Source organism: Eptesicus fuscus, chromosome 21, assembly GCF_027574615.1.
Source record: "Eptesicus fuscus isolate TK198812 chromosome 21, DD_ASM_mEF_20220401, whole genome shotgun sequence".
NCBI lineage: Eukaryota > Metazoa > Chordata > Mammalia > Chiroptera > Vespertilionidae > Eptesicus > Eptesicus fuscus.
The window spans coordinates 49,915,806-49,939,237 of record NC_072493.1 but is presented as its reverse complement, the minus strand read 5'-3'; the positions used below and the strand labels follow the sequence as shown (position 1 = coordinate 49,939,237).

The 23,432-nt window shown below is 49.8% G+C and overlaps 1 protein-coding gene and 1 long non-coding RNA gene across 3 annotated transcripts; one reads left to right on the top strand and one right to left on the bottom strand.

Annotated features, from left to right (window-relative positions):
* Positions 1–4,379: 4,379 nt before the first annotated feature.
* LOC103304556 (zinc finger protein 154-like) lies at positions 4,380–22,287 on the bottom strand. 2 transcript variants are annotated; one of them, XM_054710242.1, is made up of 4 exons: positions 22,054–22,287; positions 21,184–21,310; positions 17,641–17,730; positions 4,380–4,470 (listed from the first exon to the last, which is right to left on the bottom strand). In XM_054710242.1, the coding sequence occupies exons 1-4, from the start codon at positions 22,084–22,086 to the stop codon at positions 4,457–4,459; spliced, it is 264 nt and encodes an 87-aa protein (XP_054566217.1). In that variant the 5' UTR covers positions 22,087–22,287; the 3' UTR covers positions 4,380–4,456. The 2 variants fall into 2 exon arrangements, with proteins under 2 accessions (XP_054566217.1, XP_054566216.1); XM_054710241.1 differs by lacking the exon at positions 4,380–4,470 and having other exon boundaries at positions 15,337–17,730.
* LOC129147603 (uncharacterized) lies at positions 21,565–23,244 on the top strand. The gene is made up of 2 exons (XR_008554904.1): positions 21,565–21,736; positions 22,760–23,244. It is a non-coding gene; the product is annotated as an uncharacterized LOC129147603 (long non-coding RNA).
* Positions 23,245–23,432: the final 188 nt, after the last annotated feature.

Genomic DNA, 23,432 nt, shown 5'->3' with positions numbered 1-23,432 from the left:
CAGTGATTAGAGCATCGATCTGCACACTAAAGAGCCATGGTTCCCAATCCAGTGGGAGCATGTGCAGGAGGCAACCAGTCAATGTTTCTCTCTCTCTCTCCCTCCCTTCTACCCTCTCTGAAAAGCAATGGAAAAAATATCCTTGGGTGAAGATTAACCCCCCAAAATTGTCCAAAATGGTTCCCACATTCACTTCACTCATAAGGCTTTTATCTAGTGTGAACTCTGTGGTGTTGGAAAAGACTAGAACTCTGTCTAAAAAACTTTGCATTTGCCCTGACTGGTTTGGCTCAGTGGATAGAGTGTCAGCCTGCAGACTCAAGGGTCCCGGGTTCAGTTCAGATCACGGGTATGTGCCTTGGTTGCGGGCACATCCCGGTGGGGGGAGTGCAGGAGGAGGCTGATGGATGTTTCTCTCTCATCGATGTTTCTGACTCCCTGTCCCTCTTCCTTCCTCTCTGTAAAAAATCAATAAAATTAAAAAATATATATAATAAAAATAAAACACTTTGCATTCACTACATTCATAAGGCCTTTCTCAAGTATAACCAGTGTGGGGTTCAATTAGCTTAGAGCTTTAACTGAAAGTCTTCCAACAATCACTACACTAATTCAGCTTTTCTCCAGTGTGACCTGCCGAGTGAGTGCAGATCTTTGGTTTAAGGACTTCCCACAATAACTACACTCATATGGCTTTTCTCCATTGTATACTCTATTGTTGAACGAGGGCAGAATTTTGGCTTAAGGATTTTCCACATTCACTACACTCCTACGATTGTTCTAAAGTGTGAACACTCTTGTGTCTAGTAAGTTGAGATTTCAGGTTAAAAGATTTCCCACATTCACTACACTCAAAAGGATTTCTTCCAGAATGACCACGAAGGTGTTGACTAAGACTGCTGCGCTGTCTAAAGCATTTCCCACAAACACTGCAGTCATATGGCTTTTCTCCAGTGTGACACCGCTGGTGTTCAGTGAGGCTACCTTTTAGGCTGAATGACTTCCCGCAGTCACTACAGGCATATGGCTTTTCTCCAGTGTGAACTTTCCTATGTTGGAGGAGGTTATACTTTCTTCCAAAGGTTTTCCCACATTCGCTGCATTCATAAGGCTTTTCTCCAGTGTGAACTCTCTCGTGGTTAAGGAGGTAATCTTTGCGCCTAAAAGATTGCCCACATTTCCTACACTCATACGGCCTTTCACCCGTGTGACCTCTGTGGTGCTCAATGAGTTTAGAGCTACAAGTGAAGGACTTTCCACAATCACTACACTCATATGGCTTTTCTCCACTGTGAACTTTCTGGTGTTGAATGAGGGCAGAGCTTAGGCTAAAAGAATCTCCACGGTCACAACATTCATATGGCTTTTCTCCAGTGTGAACAGTCTTATGTCTGATAAGTTGGGATTTGCGGTTAAAAGATTTGCCACATTCATTACACTCAAAAGGATTTTTTCCTGAATGAACTTGACGGTGTTGAATAAGACTCCAGCGTTGTCCAAAGCGTTTCCCACAAACACTGCACTCGTATGGCTTTTCTCCAGTGTGACACCTCTGGTGTTCAGTGAGGCTAGAGTTTTGGATGAAAGACTTCCCACAGTCACGACACTCATACAGCTTTTCTCCAGTGTGAACTTTCCTATGTTGACGGAGGTTATAGTTTCGTCTAAAGGTTTTCCCACATTCGCTGCACTTGTAAGGCTTTTCTCCAGTGTGAAATCTCTCATGCTTAAGGAGGTGATCTTTGCGCCTAAAAGATTTCCCGCACTTACTACACTCATAAGGCTTTTCACCCGTGTGACCTCTGTGGTGGTCAATGAGTTTAGATCTATGTCTGAAGGACTTTCCACAATCACTACACTCAAATGGCTTTTCTCCAAGGTGAACTCTCTGGTGTTTAAGTAAAGACCTTCGGCTAAAGGACTTCCCGCTATCACTACACCCATAGGGCTTTTCTCCAGCGGGAATTCTGTGGTGTTGACTGAGTCCAGAGGTTTGGCTGAAGGACTTCCCACAATCACTACACTCACGAGGCCATTCTTGAGTGTGAACTCTCCTATGGTGAATGAGGCTTGACTTTTGTCTAAAATCTGTCCCACATTTGCTACACTCACCAAGCCCTTCTCCAGAGCAGACGCTCTGACGCTGAACAAGTCTCTGGCTGTGGCCGGCAGCTTCTTCACATTCACCCGACTCCGGACGACTTTTCCCACGGAGAGCGCCCTGCCCACTCTCACTGCCACTGTGTGGCTCTGCACCCTGAGGAGAAGCCTGATGCTGGCCACCACCTGAAATGGCTGGAAGGTCCTCCCCAACCTCCCTATAGGTGAACGGTGCCATGGATATGTAGGTGTACCAGGTCATAAACGAGGCCCTGAGCCCTTTCCAGGCCTTCTCTCCCCCGGCATCCCGCTGCCGCTGGTGAAGGTTTGCAGGGAAACAGAAGTCTCTCACACACGCGTCACTGAAGAAGGCTCTCTGCTCAGGGTTTCCTGCTTGGAGCTCAGGCAGGTGCAGAATATCTTTCAAGACCAAGAAACAACGCTCACAGGAATGTGTTTTCTCAGTTGCTGGAGCTGTCTCAGACGCCCTGACCTGTGACTCTCCATTTACAGACACACTCTGCTCAGAAGAGGCCTCCTCATCATCCGTTTTATGGCAACAACCTGAAAACAGAGCAATGACAAGGAAATCAATGTTGACTTTACTGGGAGGGGGAAGTCCCATTACAAAAATGTGTCACACTCAATGCATTGGTCTCATGGGATTGTCTGAAAATACAAGACTTAAGGAGGCTGGATGAGTAAGGTGCTACGGTGCAGTCCTGGGCCTCTGAAGATCACAAAGCAGGGGAGACCTCACCAAGAAAACGACACAAAGGTTGCATGTAACCACATGGAACTGAAGCAGGATCTCCAAATGAAGCAGGATCTCGGTTCTGCTAACAGCCTCCAGAAGGGCTTTTCTGCCGCTGACCTGAGTAAACTGAGCAGAGGCTGGTTATGGCCTTTTCCCAGTAAAATTCAGTAAGTGTGTAGCTGGTGTTCAAATACCACCTCAGGGTGCATGCACACATCATAGCACAGGCGCAGGTTGTTGCTGGAGGGAGCAGTTACTGCTGAGGGAGCAGTACAGAAAAACAGGTGATGCACAAAGGCCACAAAAGGGAAGGCCGGTAGAAACCGAAAAGTTCTAGATAAAATGACAAGTCAGCAAAGTGTCAAATGTGAAAATGAACAGGTAGAAATGAGGTGTGGTCAGGGGCACTTGCACCAAAACACTACATGACACAGTGCAGGTTCCTGGGATGAGGTGAAAACAGCCCTTAGGTCATGCCCTCCCATAGTCACCCATCATCATGGCCAGGCTTCTTCCGAGACCATGTTGCCATGCCCACCATGTGAAAAAAACAACGTTTCTCTCCCTGCGGCTTCTATTCTCAGAGCAGTTGCACCTTCTACAACTATTCAGAACTTAAATGATGCGAGTCTTAAATGATGCAGCAGTTGCCTCCTGCACACCGCCTACTGGGGATCGCAACCCGGTCATGTGCCCTTGACTGGAATTGAACCCGGACCCTTCAGTCCACAGGCCGATGCTCTACCCACTGAGCAAACCAACTAGGACCGTGTTCGGCAAGCCACATGCGGCTCTTTGGCCCCTTGAATGTGGCTCTTCCACAAAATACCATGGCCTGGGCGAGTCTATTTTGAAGAAGTGGCATTAGAAGAAGTTTGTTTAAAAAATTTGGTTCTCAAAAGAAATTTCAATCATTGTACTGTTGATATTTGGCTCTGTTGACTAATGAGTTTGCCGACCACTGAACTAGGGCAATTTTTGAGGCAACAGGTGCTAAGGGGTGCTCAAGGATTCATTTGTTCAGGGCACTTCACACAGCCCAGCACCAGCAGACACAGCACATATGAAAGGAAAGTGAGAAATAAGCAGAACCCATGATCTGACTGTGGGAGAGACATCGCTATTTTGGAGAAAATAGGTGAGGAAAGACATCACCTCAGGACACCAAAAGAAATGTAAACATCTGCCCTAAGCAGTTTGGCTCAGTGGATAGAGCGTCGGCCTGTGGACTCAAGGGTCCCAGGTTTGATTCCGGTCAAGGGCATGTACCTTGGTTGCAGGCACATCCCCAGTGGGAAGTGTGCAGGAGGCAGCTGATCATCTCTCTCATCGATGTTTCTAGCTCTCTATCCCTCTCCCTTCCTCTCTATAAAAAAATCAATAAAATATATTAAAAAAAAAAAAAAGGCTGATATTTAAAAAAAAAAAAAAAAGGCTCCCAATAAAATATATTTAAAAAAAAAAAAAAAAAGAAATGTAAACATCTTACCCACAGATGCTACAAGTGCAAAGATTTCCAGCATCACGTCACAGTACAGAAGTCTCTGAGCCTCATCAAGGAGCCCCCACTCCTCCTGGGAGAAGACGATGGCCACGTCCTCAAAGTTCATATCCTGTCATAATAGGGATAGTACAGCCCATGATCATTTCCTCCCTATGATTCCAAGTTTTTCATACCCCTCACCCTCCAGATCCATCTGCTCACTCTATTCCCCACCTCAGAAAATGTCCCAGGCCTTGGTGCCATGAGAGTCTCTTCTTATGTTCTTTTTTTAAAATATATTTTATTGAGTTTTTACAGAGAGGAAAGGAGAGGGATAGAGACTTAGAAACATGGATGAGAGAGAAACATCAATCAGTTGCCTCCTGCACACTCCCCACTGGGGATGTGCCCCCAACCAAGGTACATGCCCTTGACCGGAATCGAACCTGGGAACCTTCAGTCCACAGGCCGATGCTCTATCCACTGAGCCAAACCTGTTAGGGCTTCTTATGTTCTTAACTAGAGGACTGATGCACGAAGATTCATGCAAGAATGGGCCTTCCTTCCCCTGGCTGCCAGCACCGCTTTCGTTCCGGCCCAGAGCCACCTTTCCGCCTTCCCATGGTGCCCAGAGGCCTGGAGCAGCTGGGGTGGTGCAGAATGCATCCTGCCTTGCCCTCAGCTGCTTGCTGCCTGTGTATGCAAATTAATCCACCACCATTGTTAGGTTAATTTGCATACTCACTCCTGATAGGCTGGTGGGTGTCGTGAAGGTACGGTCAATTAGCATGTTACTCTTTTATTAGTGTAGATGACACTGTCTTCCCAAAACAACACCAGGCAGATGGATGGATAAATGTTACAGGAGCTCTGGGTCTGGCATGTGGGCCACATTGCATCTTGTTAGCAAAGATTGGAAAGAAAAGTTTGTTTTGGGACAATTGTGAATGATTTGACACTGGAATTCTTAGGCAATACCATTGTGGGCGCCCAGATTGTCCCTCCAAGAAACAAAAACATGACATTAATCTTCACCCATATGACCCTAACCCCAGTGTCCTCAGACCATCCCTTTAACACTACCATCTGCACATAATTGTTTTGTTTTTTAAAATCCTCACTTGAGGATACTTTTTCACTGATTTTAGATAGAGTGGAAGGGAAGGAGGAAGAGAGAGAGAAACATTGATGTGAGAGAGACACATCGATTGGTTGCCTCCCGCATGTGTCCCAAGTGGGGCCTGGGATCGCACCTGCAACCCAGGTACATTATGCTCTTGACTGGGAACCGAACCCTCAAGCCTTCAGTGTGTGGGCCTACAGTCTAATCATTGAGTAATGCCAGCCAGGACTGCACCCAATTCTTTGGATCACACCTCCCTCACACAGCTAGGTCCCCAGGACAACTTCAAAGATAACACAAACATGTGATGATGAGTGTCTTTCCCTGGATTCTAATGTTATCATCTCCCTAATCTGTCCCAGGCTGGCACTCCTCCCTTCCCCATGCCGTGCACTTTCATGGCCCAGTGGCCCTGATGCCCATTATCTCATCAAGGTCTATGGGTCAGCACATCAGCCCTCCCCGGCAATGGGCAGGTGGGCAGGTAAATGGCACGTAAGCTCTGAACTTGGCACACAAGACCACAACAACCCCTCTTGCCAGGGAATTCTCAGGGGTTTCTATAGAGTTCCTTCCAGACACCATCCTGAACTCCTCCTCATCTCATGCCCTTAACAGGCCAAAAATAAAACTCTGATCTCTCCCAAAGAAGACTACTCTTCCTACTACTCATCTCCTCACAGCTGATGGTACTCCATTCCCACAGCTGCTCAAACCATCCCGTCATGTTAACCGGACGCCTCTCTCTCTCTCTCAACCTTCAAATTAGAAATTCCAGGTTGTGCCCTCGCCGGGTTGCTTAGTTGGTTGGAGCATCGTCACAATAAGCCAAGGTTGCAGGTTCAATCCCATGTCAAGGCACGTATGAGAATCAACAGTGAATGCATAAGTACAACAATAAGTCAATGTCTCCCCCCCTTTCCTTTCTCCCTCAAAATAATAAATCAAATAATTTTTTAAAACTCCAATAAAAAGAAGGAATTCTGCCCTAACCGGTTTGGCTCAGTGGATAGAGCGTCAGCCTGCGGATTGAGGGGTCCCGGGTTCGATTCTGGTCAAGGGCATGTACCTTGGTTGCAGGCATGTCACCAGTGGGGGATGTGCAGGAGGCAGCTGATTGATGTTTCTCTCTCATCGATATTTCTATCTCTCTATCCTTCTCCCTTCCTCTCTAAAAAAATCAATAAAATATATTTTTAAAAAAATAATAAGAAGGAATTCTTACCATTTGCAGCAATCTGGATGGAACTGGAGAGCATTATGCTAAGTAAAATAAGCCAGTCAATGAAAGAAAAAAGCACATGATCTCACTCATTTATGGATAATAAAGAACATTATAAACTGATGAACAAAAAGATAGATACAGAGGCAGTAAAGCATCAAACAGACTATCAAATTACAGCAGGAAGGTTAGGGAGAGTTGGGGGAGATAGGAGATCAACCGAAGGACTTGTATGCATGCATATAAGCATAACCAATGGACGCAAAACTCTGGGGGGTGAGGGCATGTATGGGAGTGGGGTGGGGGTGGGGGTAATGGGAAGATATGTACACATGTAATTCCTTAATAAAAAAAGGAAAAAATAAAATAAAATCACTATAAAAAAAAAAATCCAGACGCCCACATGTAAAATAGTGATCTAGAATCCAGACGCTCCTCCTACCTCCAAAGCCACCCTCCTGGTCCAGTTAGCATCACACTCACCAGACTACACTGAGTGGCCAAATTATTATGCGTTCAGAGATCATAATAATTTGGCCACTCAGTGTATATCCCATATAATAAAAGGATAATGTGCAAATTGTCCCCTCAACTAGGAGTTCCATCAGCAGGCAGGCCGTCAGGCCGGCATGACAGCCAACCGCCCATGTCCCCTCCCCCTGGCCAGGCTGGCCAGACCCCACCCATGCACGAATTCATGCACCGGGCTTCTAATACACACACACACACACACACACACACACACACACAGAGTGGCCAGATTATTGTGTTCAGAGATCATACTAATCTGGCCGCTCAGTGTACAGCAGCAGCCTCTCCCTGGTCTTCCTCCTCCCTCCCACCACACTGCTCTCCATGCTGCAGCCACAGGGAGTCTGAGGAGACCTGGGTCAGATCCACTGCCTCCACGCGGCCAATGTCCCATGGTGCCCATCACCTGCAGAGAGACACCCAACTCGTCACAAAGCTGGTCTAGTCCTCACTCCGGTTCCACTCTTCTCAGTTCCCACGACAACGAAAGGACACCTGCGGGTCCCCAAACTAGCTCACCCCACCTCCAAGACTGCGCACAGCGGAACCTCGGGCTGGGAGGACCTGTCTCATCGCGTTCCACTGGTTGCCAAAACAAAAAGGAACCACTTTAGTATATAACCCTAGACTGGGATTTCAGTCCCCAAACTCCTTGTCTCTTTAAAGTCCCCAGGTCCCGGGGCAGGAAGAGTAGCACGACAGTCCCAGGACCCCCCTACCTCAGAGGCCACGGTAGTGTGAGGCCCTGACATCAGCCCCACAGCCCAGCCCCCTGAGCGGCTCTGCACCTGCAGGAACCCGTGGGAACTGAAGGTCTGTGGAGGGCCCGGCACCCACCGCCAGGACCCAGGGGCTCAGGCTGCTCAGGGCCCTGGCCCAGCCCCGGGGCCGGGTGATGCCCGCATCCCTCGGGGCTCGGTCCAGTTACCTCATCACCTTCAGGGTCCTCCTTCCCGCCCCTCACTCTGTCCTCTCCCTTCTATTTTTCTTAAAAATATATTTCTGCCCTGACCGGTGTGGCTCAGTGGATAGAGCGCCGGCCTGCGGACTGAAGGGTCCCAGGTTCGATTCCGGTCAAGGGCATGGACCTTGGTTGCGGGCACATCCCCAGTGGGGTGTGTGCAGGAGGCAGCTGATCGATGTTTCTGATTCTCTATCCCTCTCCCTTCCTCTCTGTAAAAAAAAATCAATAATATATATATATATATATATATATATATATATATTTTACACATTATATATAAATATATATACACATTCTTTCTTGATTTCAGAGAGGAAGGGAGAGAGCGAGAGAGATAGAAACATCCTTTGCCCGGCCGGCGTGGCTCAGTGGTTGAGCATCAACCTATGAACCAGGAGGTCACGGTTCGATTCCCGGTTCGATTCCCGGTCAGGGCACATGCTGGGGTTGCAGGCTCGATTCCCAGTAGGGGGCGTGCAGGAGGCAGCCCATCAATGATTGTCTCTTATCATTGATGCTTCTATCTCTCTCTCCCTCTCCCCCTTCCTCTCTGAAATCAATAATAAAAATATATTAAAAAAAAAAAGAAAAGAAAAAGAAAAGAAACATCCTGCACGCCCACCCTGGGGATCCATCCCGAAACCCCGCCTGTGCCCTTGGCTGGAATCGAACCCAGGACCCTGCAGTCTGCAGGCCGGCGCTCTATCCACTGAGCTCTGTCCTCTCCCTTCCGGTCTGCTCTTCCTCTGGGCAGTTTTGGGAAAACCTGAGACCCTGCCCCACCCAAGGTCCCTCTCTGTTCACAGCCGTCCACGGCCCAGCCGTGGCCCCCGGGAAGGAAAGGAAAGCTCCGCACGCACGGCCTCGCCTCACCGTCTCCGTTAAACCAGGGCCCGGTTTCCGAACCCTCCCGGCTCAGCCGCCCCTGCGCTGTCCCCGCGGCGGACCCGCCGCCCCTCACCCTCTCCCACCCCCGTCACTCCGGGGTCACCCCCGAGCGCCACGCGGTCCGGACGCGGGGCCTGGGCCGCGGGAGGGACGGGCGCCCGCCCCGGGGCTGCGGGGTCGCGGGGGGAAGCGGGACGGCCCGGGGGACACGCTCACCTCGGCCGCCGCCGTCGGACTCTGCGGGCGGAGCGGGGTCTCCGAGGCCCCCGGACCGGGCCAGCAGCGGTTCCACAGCTTGGGACCCGCAGGACGACCCTCCGACAGGACCTGTCGCTCTGATTCAATAAACCCGCCCAACTGGTCTAACTGCGCGCCCCAGGAGGGCCCCGGAAGTCCCGCCCTAACTTCGGGCGCAATGTTGAAACGCTCGGCTTCCTGGGTTCTCATTGGCTCAACTCGCCATTGTTGGACGCATTGCCATCTGGGTAATGTAGTTTCCCCAACCGAACGTGAGAGCTACTGTAGTAGTCACTGATCTGGGAGATGAAAGGGTGGCCGGCACTCTGCCTTAATAGGTCAGTTTGGCCCTAACCGGTTTGGCTCAGGGGACAGAGCGTCGGCCTGAGGACTGAAAGGTCCTGGGTTCGATTCTGCTAAAGGGCATATACCTTGGTTGCAGGCACATCCCCTGAACAGAGTGTGCAGGAGGCAGCTGATCTGTTTCTCTCTATCCCCCTCCCTTCCTCTCTGTAAAAAATCAATAAGATACATTTTTAAAATATACTTTTTATTGATTTTTTTTTTTTTTTTTTACAGAGAGGAAGGGAGAGGGATAGTTAGAAACATCGATGAGAGAGATACATAGATCAGCTGCCTCCTACACACCTCCTACTGGGGATGTGCCCGCAACCAAGGTACATGCCCATGACCGGAATTGAACCTGGGACCCCTCAATCCGCAGGCTGATGCTCTATCCACTGAGCCAAACTGGTGAGGGCAATAAAAAATATATATTTTTAAATAAGTCAGACCCTAGCCAGTTTGGCTCAGTGGACGGAGCATCAGCCTGAGAACTGATAGGTCCCAGGTTCGATTCTGGTCAAGGGCACATGCCCGGGTCGTGGGCATGATCCCCAGTGGGGGACTTGCAGGAGGCAGCCAATCCATGATTCTCTCTCATCATGGATATTTCTATCTCTCTCTCCCTCTTCCTTCCTCTCTGAAATCAATAAAAATATATTTAAAAAAAAGAAAAAGTCAGTTCGTTAGAGCGTCTTCTCCTTATGCCAAGGGTCCCTGGTCATGGCTGCAACAACTGTAGGTTTCAGGGGAGGTTTGCAGGTTGGTGGGTAGTGTTGTGCAGCTGCTGCCTTCCATTTTGGAGATATCATTACAGACTCTAAGAAGCTCAGAATGCTCTCCAAGGCATGTTATTTTAAGTATTCCTAAAGACTACAAATATGAGTGGGCGGAGCCAAGAACCCTACCTCAGGACGCAGGGGCCACGGATGGTTGTGAACAAAAGGGGGATACTGTGTGAAATAGGGTTCTCTCATTCTCATGAAGACACAAAATGCATCAACTCTTACTAGTAGCTGGAATGTGTACCCCATTTCTGTCAACGCAAATGAAGGGAGCCATAAACATTCTGTAACTTTCTGTATCTTCAGTCTGGGCCACAACTTGAAGATATAATTTAGAATGTAGGCCACCCTCCTATGTGAGGACAAGGAGATGACTCTGCCTCGGGTGTCCACAAAGAACTTTTCTGCTGCTCATGTCCTCAGGGGGTGTCTGATCGATAGAACATTTCTTATCCATTTAGTATTTCCTATACAATATTATGAGATACTAGAGGCCCGTTGCATGAAGATTTGTGCATGGATAGGCCTTCCTTCCCCTGGCTTCGCTCCCGGCCACCTGGGAGACTGCAAGTCTTGGCTCCTGTAGCTCCCTCTGCCCCCAGCCCTCCCACTCATAGCAGGCGTCCTACCCCGCTGTTCTGCGCCTGTGTATGCACATTAACCCAACAAAGATGGCAGGTTAATCTGCATACTCACGCATAGTTGGCTGATGGTCATCGCGGAGGTATGGCCAATTTGCATATTTCTCTTTTATTAGTGTAGCTACTCAATTCCTTCAGGAACCTGACCTATTTCTCAGACAGAGAGCAACTTCTGAAATTCTGCTTGGGTGTGGGCCTCAGTCCTCAGTGCAGACTGTTGCCAGTTATGTCACCTTTTACACTTTAATGCACTCCTAATGCTTTTCTCCAGGGAGACCTCTCCAATGTTCAATGATTATATGTTTACTAAAGCATCTCCCACAATCACTACATTCACACCACTTTTCTCCAGTGGGAAGTCTTTTGTGTCCCATGAGGGCAGAGTTGTGAGTAAGGACTTTCCACAATCAGTACACTCACATGGCTTTTCTCCGGTATGAACTATCCGAGGCCACATGGGGATAAATTTGCAGTTAAAGCATTTACCACAAACACTGAACTCATATGGCTTTTCTCGTGGGAAGTCTGTGGTGTTTAATGCAAGCAGTGCTTTCACTGAGGAACTTGCCACAATCTGTACCTCATAGGGGTTTTTTCCAGTGTGAACCCTGCAGTGTTGAATGAGGGTAGACCTCTGACTGAAAGACTTCCCACAATCACTACAAGTGTGTGTCTTTTCTACAGAATGAAAGCTGGCCAGGCTAGAGCTTTGGCTGAAGAACTTGCCACAATCCCTACACTCATACAACACTTCCCCAGTGTGTTCAGGCATGGTGCCTTCCCTACCGCTTTCCCTTCTGGCAGACTCCCCTGTGGACCCTTCCCTGTTGAGGAATTCTCCCTCAAGCTCTGCCCTCAGGCCCATCACTCTCCCCCATTTCAGGATCCATCTTAGAGTAAATCCTATATGATTCCCTGGTCTCCCAAGCTGAGCACGAGCCTTGGTCCAGGCTTCGGGGCCCCTCTCTCCCCAGAATTCCAGCCGATGAACCCAGTTGTCCATATGCCACCTCCACCTTTGGACATCTTGGAATCACCATGTAAAAAAACCCCACTCCTGAATCTTTTTGATAGCTATTGGAATAGAGAAAGTTTAATTTAAATGATTAACTAAGCCTTTTAAACTTCTAAAAATCAATGGGAAAAATATCTTCACGTGAGGATTAAAAAATAATAATATTTGACAAAGGAGGCAAAAGCATACAATGGAGTCAAAACAGTCTCTTCAATAAATAGTATTGGGAAGACTGGACAGATACATGCAAAAAAATGAAACTAGACCACCAACTTACACCACACACAAAAAAAGAGCAAGAGCCTGCAACACATTTACTAAAAGGGTCAAAATTTTAAAAGACTAGCCCTATGCATTATTAGTAAGTATACCAGAGAACTGGAACCCACATACACTGCTGGTGGGAATACAAGAGGAGTAATACATACCCAGGCTGCGAGTTGGAGCCCTGATTGGGGCGCATGTGGGAGGCAACTAATTGAGGTTTCACTCTCACACTGACGTTTCTCTCTCCCTTCCTCTCTAAAATCAATTAAAATAAAGAGGTGAGCAATGAAGGAACAGTCATTTCAGATGGCAGGTTGGTGTTTCTTAAGTTGTACATTCACTTATACTCTTGACTCAGGTAATGCACTTCAAGTATTAACACAAGAAAGGAAACATATCAATATGAACTAAGTCCAATTTTCTCAATGGCCAAAATTGGAAACAATTGAAACATCCACAAGCAAATGAATAGTGGTACATCACTGTAGCATGCTTCTGAACAATATAAAAACAATAAACTACTCAGATAAGCAACCCTGATGAATCTCAAAATAAATGCATGAGGGCACCCAAGGGAAAGACTAAACACTTTATGATTTCCATCATATGAAATGCTAGAAAATGCAAACCAATCTATTATAATGAAAAGCAACTCCATGGCTGCCTGGAGGAAACAGTGATTAAAAGACACAGGGTAAATATGAGGGAGATGGAAAGGTTTATTATTATATTTGACTAGAGGACCAGTGCATGGATTCATGCATTGGTGGGATAGCTCAGCCTGGCCTGCACCCTCTCGCAATCCGGGACCCCTCAGAAGCTGTCGTACTGCTGGTTTCGGCCTGATCCCCGCAGGCTGATAGTAGTGCCGCCACAGCGACGCTCCTCAGCCATCAGCCCGGCTTCCGGCGCCCAATGGGCAGCTGAGCAGTGTGGTGCTCCTATTGGGGGAGCACACTGACCAGCAGGAGGCAGCTCCTGTGTTGAGCGTCTGCCCCCTGGTGATCATTGGGCATCATAGCTACCAGCCGGTTGTCTGGTCGCTTAGGCTTTTATATATATAGATGGTTTCATGGGTTTGCATGAATGTCAAAACTTAAATATATTCAGATGATTGCATGTCATTTATACCTTATTAAAACTTTAAATATAGGTTCAAGCCCTACCTGGTTTGACTCAGTGGATAGAGCATCAGCCTGTGCAAACTGAAGGGTCCCAAGTTCGATTTTGGTCAAGGGCACAAAATCTGGTTTGGGTTGTGGGCCTGATCCCCAGTAGGGGGCATAGAGGAGGCAGCCGATCAATAATTCTATCTCATCATTGATATTTCTAACTCTCCCTCTCCCTTCCTCTCTGAAATCAATAAAAATGTATCCTAAAAGGCTAATATGCAAATCACCAAACTGCGGAATGACTGGCTGCTATGATGTGCACTGACCACCAGGGGGCAGATGCTCAACGCAAAAGCTGCCCCCTGTGGTCAGTATGCTCCCACAGGGTGAGCACCACTCAGCCAGAAGCCGGGCTCACAGCTGGCGAGGACAGCGGCGGTGGCAGTTGGACATTCTCTGAGGGGTCCTGGACTGTGAGAGGGTGCTGGGCTGAAGGATCCCCCGCTAGTGCACCAATGTTGTGCACCAGGCCTCTACTTTTAAAATAAATAAAAATAGGTTCAAGTTAAGTCTGAATTTCTAAGAAAATAAGGTTTGGCAACTGTACTGACTCTATATCCCCTCACCTAATGATAGGGTCACATGCCTCAGTGGCAGCAAAAACGTGAGCAGTGCTCTGACCGGTGGGGCTCAGTGGGTTGGAGAACTGTCGCACACACCGAAAGACTGTGGGTTAGATTTCCAGTCAGGGCATATACCCAGGCTGGGGGTTCAATCTGCAGTTAGGGCATGTGTGGGAGGCAACCAATCAACGTTTCACTCACATTAATGTCTCTCTCTCCCTCTCTCTAAAATCAATAATAATAATAAAAAAGGTGAACAGTGAAGGCTATTTCCACTTGAATCACAAGAACATTGACTGGGCCACAAAGGCCACAAATCTCATCCTTCACAGCCACAGGGGCTAAACATTGTGGACCTTTCTGAAGATGTGCCTTCTAAAAAATAAAATGAAATCTACTTAATAAAAGAGTAACATGCTAATTTTACCTTTGCTATGCCCACCTGCCAATCAGAAGTATGCAAATTAACCCAACAAACATGGCAGGTTAATTTGCATATGCAGATGCTGAGTGGCTGGGGGTGGGGCAGGATGCTTGCTTCGTCACCATGGCGACAACACAGGTGTTCTGCACTACCCCCAGCCGCTCTGGGCCTCTGGGCAGCGTGGGAAGGCAGAAAGGCGGCTCCTGCCAGAGCGAAGGCGGTGCCAGCAGCCAGGGAAAGGAAGGCCCATTCTTGCACGACTCTTTGTGCATCGGGCCTCTAGTAGAGCAATAAATAAAAATAGAGCATGCTAACCAGTTTGTGGCAGTCTCCTGCACTCTCTCTGAATCCAGTGTTTCTGCAACAATGATCCTTCTCGTGGCGCCTGTAACCTTAAAACCAGTGATGGCACCTACAGAAGTCAGGGCCTCAGGGCCCACAGCTCCACGGCAGCACCTGCAGGGACAGACGTCCCCTCACCAGTGCTGGGCACGAGACAATAGGCCCTGGGAACGAGAACAAGCTCATGTTGCTCTCAGAAGCAGTGAAGGTTGTCACAAGGACCCCCTTCTCAGGTTGAACTCAGAACCCCCAAGTCAGGGCATCCAAGCTACAATACAGGACCACAAAGCACAGTCTTCCCTACAGGCTACGAGCAGCAATGCAAATTAGGCCAAAATTGAAGACGTATCCTCTGCCATCACACTGGACCCGGAGGCACACAGACTTTGGGATCCCAACCAATGCTGTTCACCCCTTCATGCTAGCAAACCCGTCACCTTCAAAGAACCGAAAACAGTGACTAGAACCTCAAGATGAACAGTGGCTTGAATAACAAGACCTTTATTGTCATACAAACAAGAGCAACGATAGGCACAGTTCCCTGGTTGGTGAGCTGGAGGCTGGAAAATGCCATCACAGGAGTCACGTGAGATCAACATTAGCCCTGAAAAATGTAGACCATCTTTTAAAATGCCCAGCAGAGTCCTCTAGGTCAAAACTGGAAAGGTCTATGACCTAGCTTAACAGAGAGGAAATAATATGGGAAAGACAAAGTGCACACGAAACTCATGAGTCGCCCCACAAATGGGGGCTTACATCCCTGAATGTTCTAGAATGGATAAACGTTGCACACTGTGGGCTTCCACCAGGAGGTAGAGTTGAAATAGTTTCTGCTCCAGAATTGCCAGTGACATAAATCTGGCCAAGACCCTGGGCAGGTTAAAAAGTGTAATGCAGCCTTACCTGGTTTGGCTCTGTGGCTCAACACAGGCAAATGGCACCTTCCTATAAGGTATACTCCAGTGTTGGTGCACTGAACAAATAGCATATAGCTGCCCAATTAAGGCAGTTCTCCCATTTAAATCTGTGGTATCCAATAAGGTATGTTCTTCAGCTGAAGGCCTTCTCACATTCACTGCCCTTATAAGGTCTGTCTCTACTGTGAATTCTCTGGATGTAATGAGGCTAGACTTTGGTAATGATTTCCTACATTTGCCACAATGATAAGGCCTTCATCCAACGTGACATGGTGTTTTAGGACCAGGAGTTAAGGGAAAATAATTCCCCTATTCTGCCCTAGCCGGTTTGGCTCAGTGGATAGAGCGTCAGCCTGCAGACTGAAGGGTCTCGGGTTCAATTCCGGTCAAGGGTACATGCCCGGGTTGCAGCCTCAATCCCCAGTAGGGAGCATGCAGGAGGCAGCCAATCAATGATTCTCTGTCAACACTGATATTTCAATCTCTCTCTCCCTCTCCCTTCCTCTCTGTAATCAAAAATATATTTTAAAAAAATAACAGTTTCCCACATTCTAATACTCACAAGGCCTTTATCCAGTGTGAACTCTTCGGTGCTTAATGAGGCTTGAGCTATGGCTAAAAGATTTTCCACATTGGTTACACTCATAAGGTCTTTCTCCAGTGTGAATTCTCCTGTGTTTGATGAGACTAGAATTTTGAGTAAAGGACTTTCCACAGTCACTACACTCGTAAGGCCTTGAACCAGTGTGTACTCTCTGGTGTTTTAAGAGACTGGAGCTGTAAGTAAAGAATTTCCCGCATTCACTGCACTCATAAGGCCTTTCCCCTGTGTGAACTCTCCGATGCTGAAGAAGTGCAGAGCTTTGGCTAAACGATTTCCCACATTCGCTGCACTTATATGGCCTTTCTCCACTATGAACTCTGCGGTGTTCAATGAGACTAGACTTTTGAGTAAAGGATTTTCCACATTCGCTGCAGGCGTAGGGCCTGGACCCGGAGTGAACTCTCTGGTGTTTTATGAGACTGGAGTGGTAGGTAAAGAACTTCCCACATTCACTGCACTCATAAGGCCTCTCTCCTGTGTGAACACTCCGGTGTTGAAGGAGTGCAGAGCTTTCGCTAAAGGTCTTCCCACATTCACTACACTCATAAGGCCTTTCTCCAGTGTGGATTCTTCGATGTTTAATGAGGTTGGACTTGTTGCTAAATAATTTCCCACATAAGTCACACTTGTGAGGCCGTGCTCCAGTGTGAACTCTCCGGTGTTGAATGAGGCTAGAGCTTTGCCTAAAGGACTTCCCACACTCCCCACACTCATAAGGCTTTTCCCCAGTGTGAACTCTCCAATGGTCATTAAGACTATAGCTTTTGCTGTAAGATTTTCCACATTCACTGCACATGTATCCTCTTTCTTTAGCGAGAACACTCTGGTCTTGAACAAGCTTGCGTTTGCAATTAAAATCTTTAGAGTACTCTGGGTCAGACAGAGTTCTTCCCTTATGAGAGGCTGTTCCACACTCAGTTCCCCTGTTTGACTTCTCCCTGGTGTGTGTGGCCTGGTGATGGAGATATCTTGAGCTGGCCAGGAAGTCCCTCACAACCTCCTCACAGGAACCGGGCTTCCCTGACACACAGAATTTGCAGTCCTTTACAAATGACGTTCTGTCCACGTGGCCTCTGAAGCACATCTCTCCTGTGTGCTGCGTCTGATGCTCAAGTTCCGTGCTAACATCCAACTGTTTCTCACATGCCCCCATCTTGTACAGTTTCTGCCCATGATGTGTTCCCGGGTGCCCAGTGAAGTGCAAAATGTCTCTCACGTCCACACCACACAGCTCACAAGGATGGGCCTTCAGGGGAGACACACCTGCCTTGGGAGTCCTGACCTCTGACACTCCTTGTAAAGAACTGCTGAGCTCAGACGGGGCCTCCTCATTCTGGGCTCCATGCCAACAACCTGAAAACAAAAAGTGCTGGTTAAGTGCATGTTGTCTCTGGTGGGAAGGGCCAGTCCACACACGTGTGTCTGACAAGCCCAGGAACAAGTCCATGGCGTTGTGTGCAGGACCAGGGAGTTAGTCCACGTTGAGGATGGGGCTGCTCCGCAGTACTGGGCCATGAAGAGCACAGACTGGGGGAGGCCTCATGTGGTGAAGGACCCAACCATGCAGTGTACACAGAGAGTAGACACAGGATCCACAGGTCACTTCAACAAGTTCCCAAAAGAACTTTGCTACTGGTCAGAAACCAAGATGGCGGCATAGGTAAACACCTATACTGCTGCCTCATACAACAATTTCAAAATTGCAACTGGAAGACAGAGCGGACATCGTCCAGAACCACCGGAAAGTTGACTGAATGGAAATTCTACAACTAGAAGGAAAGAGAAAAGGACACTGAGACTCAGAGGAGCTGTGAAGGTGCGGAGACCCGTGCACGCGGAAAGGGCGGGCGGCTGAATACGCGGCTGGCTTACTCGTGGCACGCGAAGAGGGTGGGCAGCAAGCGCGCAGCTAGCTTTCTAGTTCGGGAGGGAAACAAAACCTCCTGACTGCACTGAAATCCAGCTCCGGGTGAGACACTTGTAAAAAAAATACAACTATAACAGGGCACCTGGTATTCAGGACTTTTAGAAATATGCACACACCTCAGGACACAATGCATAGGGGCCAACGAGGAAAGCACCACAGATGGAGTGGTGAGAAAAACAGGCCAGACACACAGTGTAGAGATTGTGAGGCTAACCCCAGGCTGGAGGTTAGGGTAGAAGCAACAAGTCATAGAGCTGAGAAATTGGCAAAGAGTCAGAAAGGGGAAAGACAGACAGAAATGAAGTGTGGCCCCAGGCATGGACATCAAAACAGTAATCCAGCCCTAACCGGTTTGGCTCAGTGGATAGAGCATCGGCCTGCAGACTGAGGGGTCCCAGGTTCGATTCTGATCAAGGGCATGTACCTTGGTTGTGGCACATCCCCTGTAGGGGGTGCAGGAGGCAGCTGATCAGTGTTTCTCTCATTGATGTTTCTAACTCTCTATCCCTCTTCCTTCCTCTCCATAAAATATCAATCCTATATAATAAAAGCCTAATATGCAAATTGACCCAATGGCGGAAAGACCAGCGAAACGGCTGGTTGCTATGATGTGCACTGACAACCAGGGAGCAGAAGCTCAACACAGGAGCTTCCCCTAGCCTGCAGGCCCCAAGCCAGCCACGGCAAGTGCCAGCACCTGCCACCCCCCCTCCCCACCAATCGCCCTGCTGAGGGAAGCGACTGGCGGTGGCAGTGGGGGGTGGGGCCAGGGAGTGGGCGGAACCAGGTCAGCCTAGGCAGGTGCTAGTGGGGGCCCCTCGATCACCCCGCCGGTTGCCCCAAATACAGACCCTGAATGTCGGCCAGGCCTAGGGACCCTACCCGTGCATGAATTTCATGCACCGGACCTCTAGTAAAATATATTTTAAAACAGCAACAACAAAAAAAACAACAAAAAACACACACAAAAAACAGTAATCCAACAGAATAGTTGTCTGGTAGGATTTGAACACAGCACTGGCATCACACCCTCCTCCAGGTGCCTCTCCTAACATTTTGCTGAGCCTGGATTCATGTACATTCTATGAACCACCTCTTTGTAACCCAACCCAGCTCCCTCAGTAAGCAAATGGATGGCACCTCGTACAGGTGCTAAGGGAAGGATAGCACACAGGAGTAACCAGCACTAGCCCCAGAACAACTCGGCACCTCACAGCCAACAGAAAAGAAAACCAAATACTACACAGAGAACTTGGAAGGAGGGTCTTGCAAGAACAGCCCACAGTCCATGGGAGGAGGAACCATGTCAGTGATGGGGATTCCTGGCCCAGGCAGGCCTGAGGCAATGCCAGCTAGAAGGAGGCACAGAACCTAGGCACACAGGGCTTGGGACCTGTACTGAAGCACAATAATCTCTATTTTGTCAAACTGCTGTTTGAAATTCTCCGCTATTTTTAGATGGTCTCTTGTTCTGCGAATTAACTCTGCTTTTTAGCTTCTGTGAACACACGCTTCACGCTTGCTTGAATAACAGGGAAGATGAGCTTAGCTGTCTGACCGTGCCAGCTAGTCATCTAACGTCAGGGGCTCAGGCTCCCATGCTCTCATACCAGGTGTCTTTTAGTTACCTTTACTCAAGGCTACTGTACAGGGTACTGTACAGGCTTGCTGGGAAATACTCCTAAGCATATACAGGGCTCTTTTGAAAACCAGCAAAAGGGACGGGAAGCCCCACATTTAGGAGACAAAGACGTTAGAAAAGAATAAAGGGAACACTTCCTCCTTATTGAGGGGCTCAGACTTTGGAGCAACATTCCTCTGAGCCTGCGAGCGTAATAAAATACTCCAAATTAATTTGCTACAGGCCTCTGATATTCAGCTCGCTGATTTACGATATAATAGAACAAAGTCATTCGGTCAAAAGTCAAGGAGAAGCAAGTTAGGGGTATCAAATGGATTCACTGGAAGACTTCCGACCCTGATTCCTCCCCTGCAAGTCCGGGGCTCTTCGAGGAAGGACAGGGTCATGCACAGACCTCAACCCAACTAAGCACAGCCCCTATCCAGGTGTCTAAGCACAGCACCCATCCAGGGTCTAAGCACAGCACCCATCCAGGGGTCTAAGCACCCATCCAGAGGTCTAAGCACAGCACCCATCCAGGGTCTAAGCACAGCACCCATCGAGGGTCTAAGCACAGCCCCTATCCAGGGGTCTAAGCACAGCACCCATCCAGGGGTCTAAGCACCCATCCAGGGGTCTAAGCACAGCACCCATCCAGGGGTCTAAGCACAGCACCCATCCGGGGGTCTAAGCACCCATCCAGGGGTCTAAGCACAGCACCCATCCAGGGGTCTAAGCACCCATCCAGGGGTCTAAGCACCCATCAAGGGGTCTAAGCACAGCACCCATCCAGGGGTCTAAGCACAGCACCCATCCAGGGGTCTAAGCACAGCACCCATCCAGGGGTCTAAGCACAGCACCCATCCGGGGGTCTAAGCACCCATCCAGGGTCTAAGCACAGCACCCATCCAGGGTCTAAGCACAGCAGTATCCAGGGTCTAAGCACAGCACCCATCCAGGGTCTAAGCACAGCACCCATCCAGGGTCTAAGCACAGCACCCATCCAGGGTCTAAGCACAGCACCCATCCAGGGGTCTAAGCACAGCACCCATCCAGGGGTCTAAGCACAGCACCCATCCAGGGTCTAAGCACAGCACCCATCCAGGGGTCTAAGCACAGCACCCATCCAGGGGTCTGGGTACGAAAGCAGTACCACGGTCCTGGTGTGAGGACAGACCTGCTACTGGGGGAAAGGGAAGGGCAGACACTACTGCCCCCGGCATAGGCGGGGAGGGGGGGGGGGGGTTGAAATCCTTACCCAGGGAGGTTATCAGTGTCAAGTTCTCCAGCATCACGTCGTGGTACAGGCGTCTCTGAGCCTCATCCAGGAGCTCCCATTCCTCCGAGGAGAAGTGCAGGGCCACGTCCTCAAAGGTCACCCTGCCCTGGCAAGATGGGGACAGCTGAGACCAGAAAAGGCTCCTCTACCGAGAACCCACAACCCTCCCCCCAAACCCTCCCCTCACTCCCAATCCGCGCTGTGCTGTCCTCCTCCCATTCGCCCCAACTCAAAGGACAGTCCACGTCCCGGTGCCACTGTGACCTCACGGGCTCACGGAGGACGGGGTCCCCCCTTTCCTGTGCCCTGTGTTCCCCAGGAAGAGGCCGGAAGCTCAGTTCTGCCGGGAGCACCCACACGGCGTTCGACCAGCTCCGGCATCACCGTCCACGCGGGTTTTACGGCCGAAGGAACACCCGCACCGTCATGGGACCCTCGGGAGGGATTGGGGTCTGTGCCCGGGTGTCCCCGGGCTCTCGGTGCCCAGATCGGGGACCAGCTCTCCAAGTCCGAGAGAAGACATCCCAGGACGGTGAGGGGCGCCGGGGCCAGGGAGGGACGGGGTCCCCTCCCTTCCCTGGGTCCCACAAGCTCCTCCGCAGCCGCGGGGCCCGGGGAGGGGCTGGCCCCGGAGACACGCGGTCCCGGGGCTCCGCGGGTTCCGCCTCCCGGACCCGGCTGCCCCGAGGCCCGGCCCCGCGCCGCCGCTGACCCCCCGCAGCCGGGGCGGCTCGTCCTCCCGGGCCGCTCCCCGCCCGTCACACCGGGGTTCCCCCGAGCGCCTCGCGGGCCTGACGCGGAGCCGGGGCTGCGGGGTCGGGGAGGCGGGGAGGCCGGGGCCGCGCTCACCTCAGCCGGGCGCCCGGGCGCGGCCGCCGCCATTGGAACCTGCGGGCGGAGCGGGCGGGGCGACGGCTCCCTCCCGCCCTGAAGCGGGTCCCTCGCGGGGTCGCCGAGCCTCACACCCGCGTCTGTGCGGCGGGGAGAACGGCTCCCGCCACCTTCGGACCCGGAACCTGGACCCGGACCGATCGGTCCGAAACATCTGACAGACAAAACCCACCGCAGCTAACGTGGCCGCCCGGGGAGTCGCAGGAAGTACCGCCCTCTCGCAGTGCGTCACACTTTTTCCTAAGTCCTCATTGGTTAGTGGTGCTGCCGCTCCACTCTGGGCATTCTGGGAAGTGTAGTTCCTTCCCACAGCTGCAGGAAAGGCAGGGGAAAAAGGGCTTATTGTGCAAAAGGCCTCAGGCTCAGCAGCGAGGTTTGCGGGAAAGTGGGCTCTGCCTCCTTTTTAAAGGGATGGCCGTCGTTTTCCTGGAAGTCCTGTCTGCAGCTGATCACCCAAGGTTTGTGGATACGTTATTTCAGGCTTTGAAGGTGAGCATGCCCCCAGAGGGTAAAAGGAGTATTTCCCATTCTCACAAAGGCTACAGACCCAAATAAAAATACTGCATAGAGTCATTCAGACACAAATATGTCCACTGGTAGCCGAAGCTAATACACATGGTCTATTTCTTTCTTTCTTTTTTTAAAATACTTTTATTGATTTCAGACAGGAAGGAAGATGGAGAGAAACATCAATGATGAGTCATTGATCAGCTGCTTCCTGCATGACCCCACGGGGGATCGAGCCCACAACCTGGGCATGTGCTCTTGACAAGAATCAAACCTGGGACCCTTCAGTCCAAAAGCCGATGCTCTATCCCTGAGCCAAACCGGCCAGAGCCACATGGTCTATTTCAAGGCAAATGCATCACTCCCCATCATCACGACCGTTTCTCAGTCTTTGTAAGTTTGGTCAGGACAACAGAGAAAACATTCCAGATTTGCTCCTCATCATCTCAAACATTATTTCCTCGATTGCATAGCCTGCCCCATTATGGTGACCTCCGGCCAGGTGTTTTGAAATCCTGTGGAAGTTTACCATCATTTCCGTCTCCTTAATTGCTGTATTCGTCCTTTTCCTCTGGAGAACTATGCTTGTGGTGAGTCTACTAAAGTACCTTATAAATACCTTTTAATTCAAAAATAAGCGGAGTTTTAAACCACTGGACTCTTTATTTGCATTCAGTACTGTAAATGTCCCTCAGCATTGATGTTTTTCTTGTTTTCTGGTCACTGATTTTGGGGAAGGCACCGCACATCAGCCCTTCACTGACCACCCCAGGCTTCTCCTTCCCCGAGCCCCCGTCACCTGCCCTCGCTACCCTGGCCCAGTCTTTGGG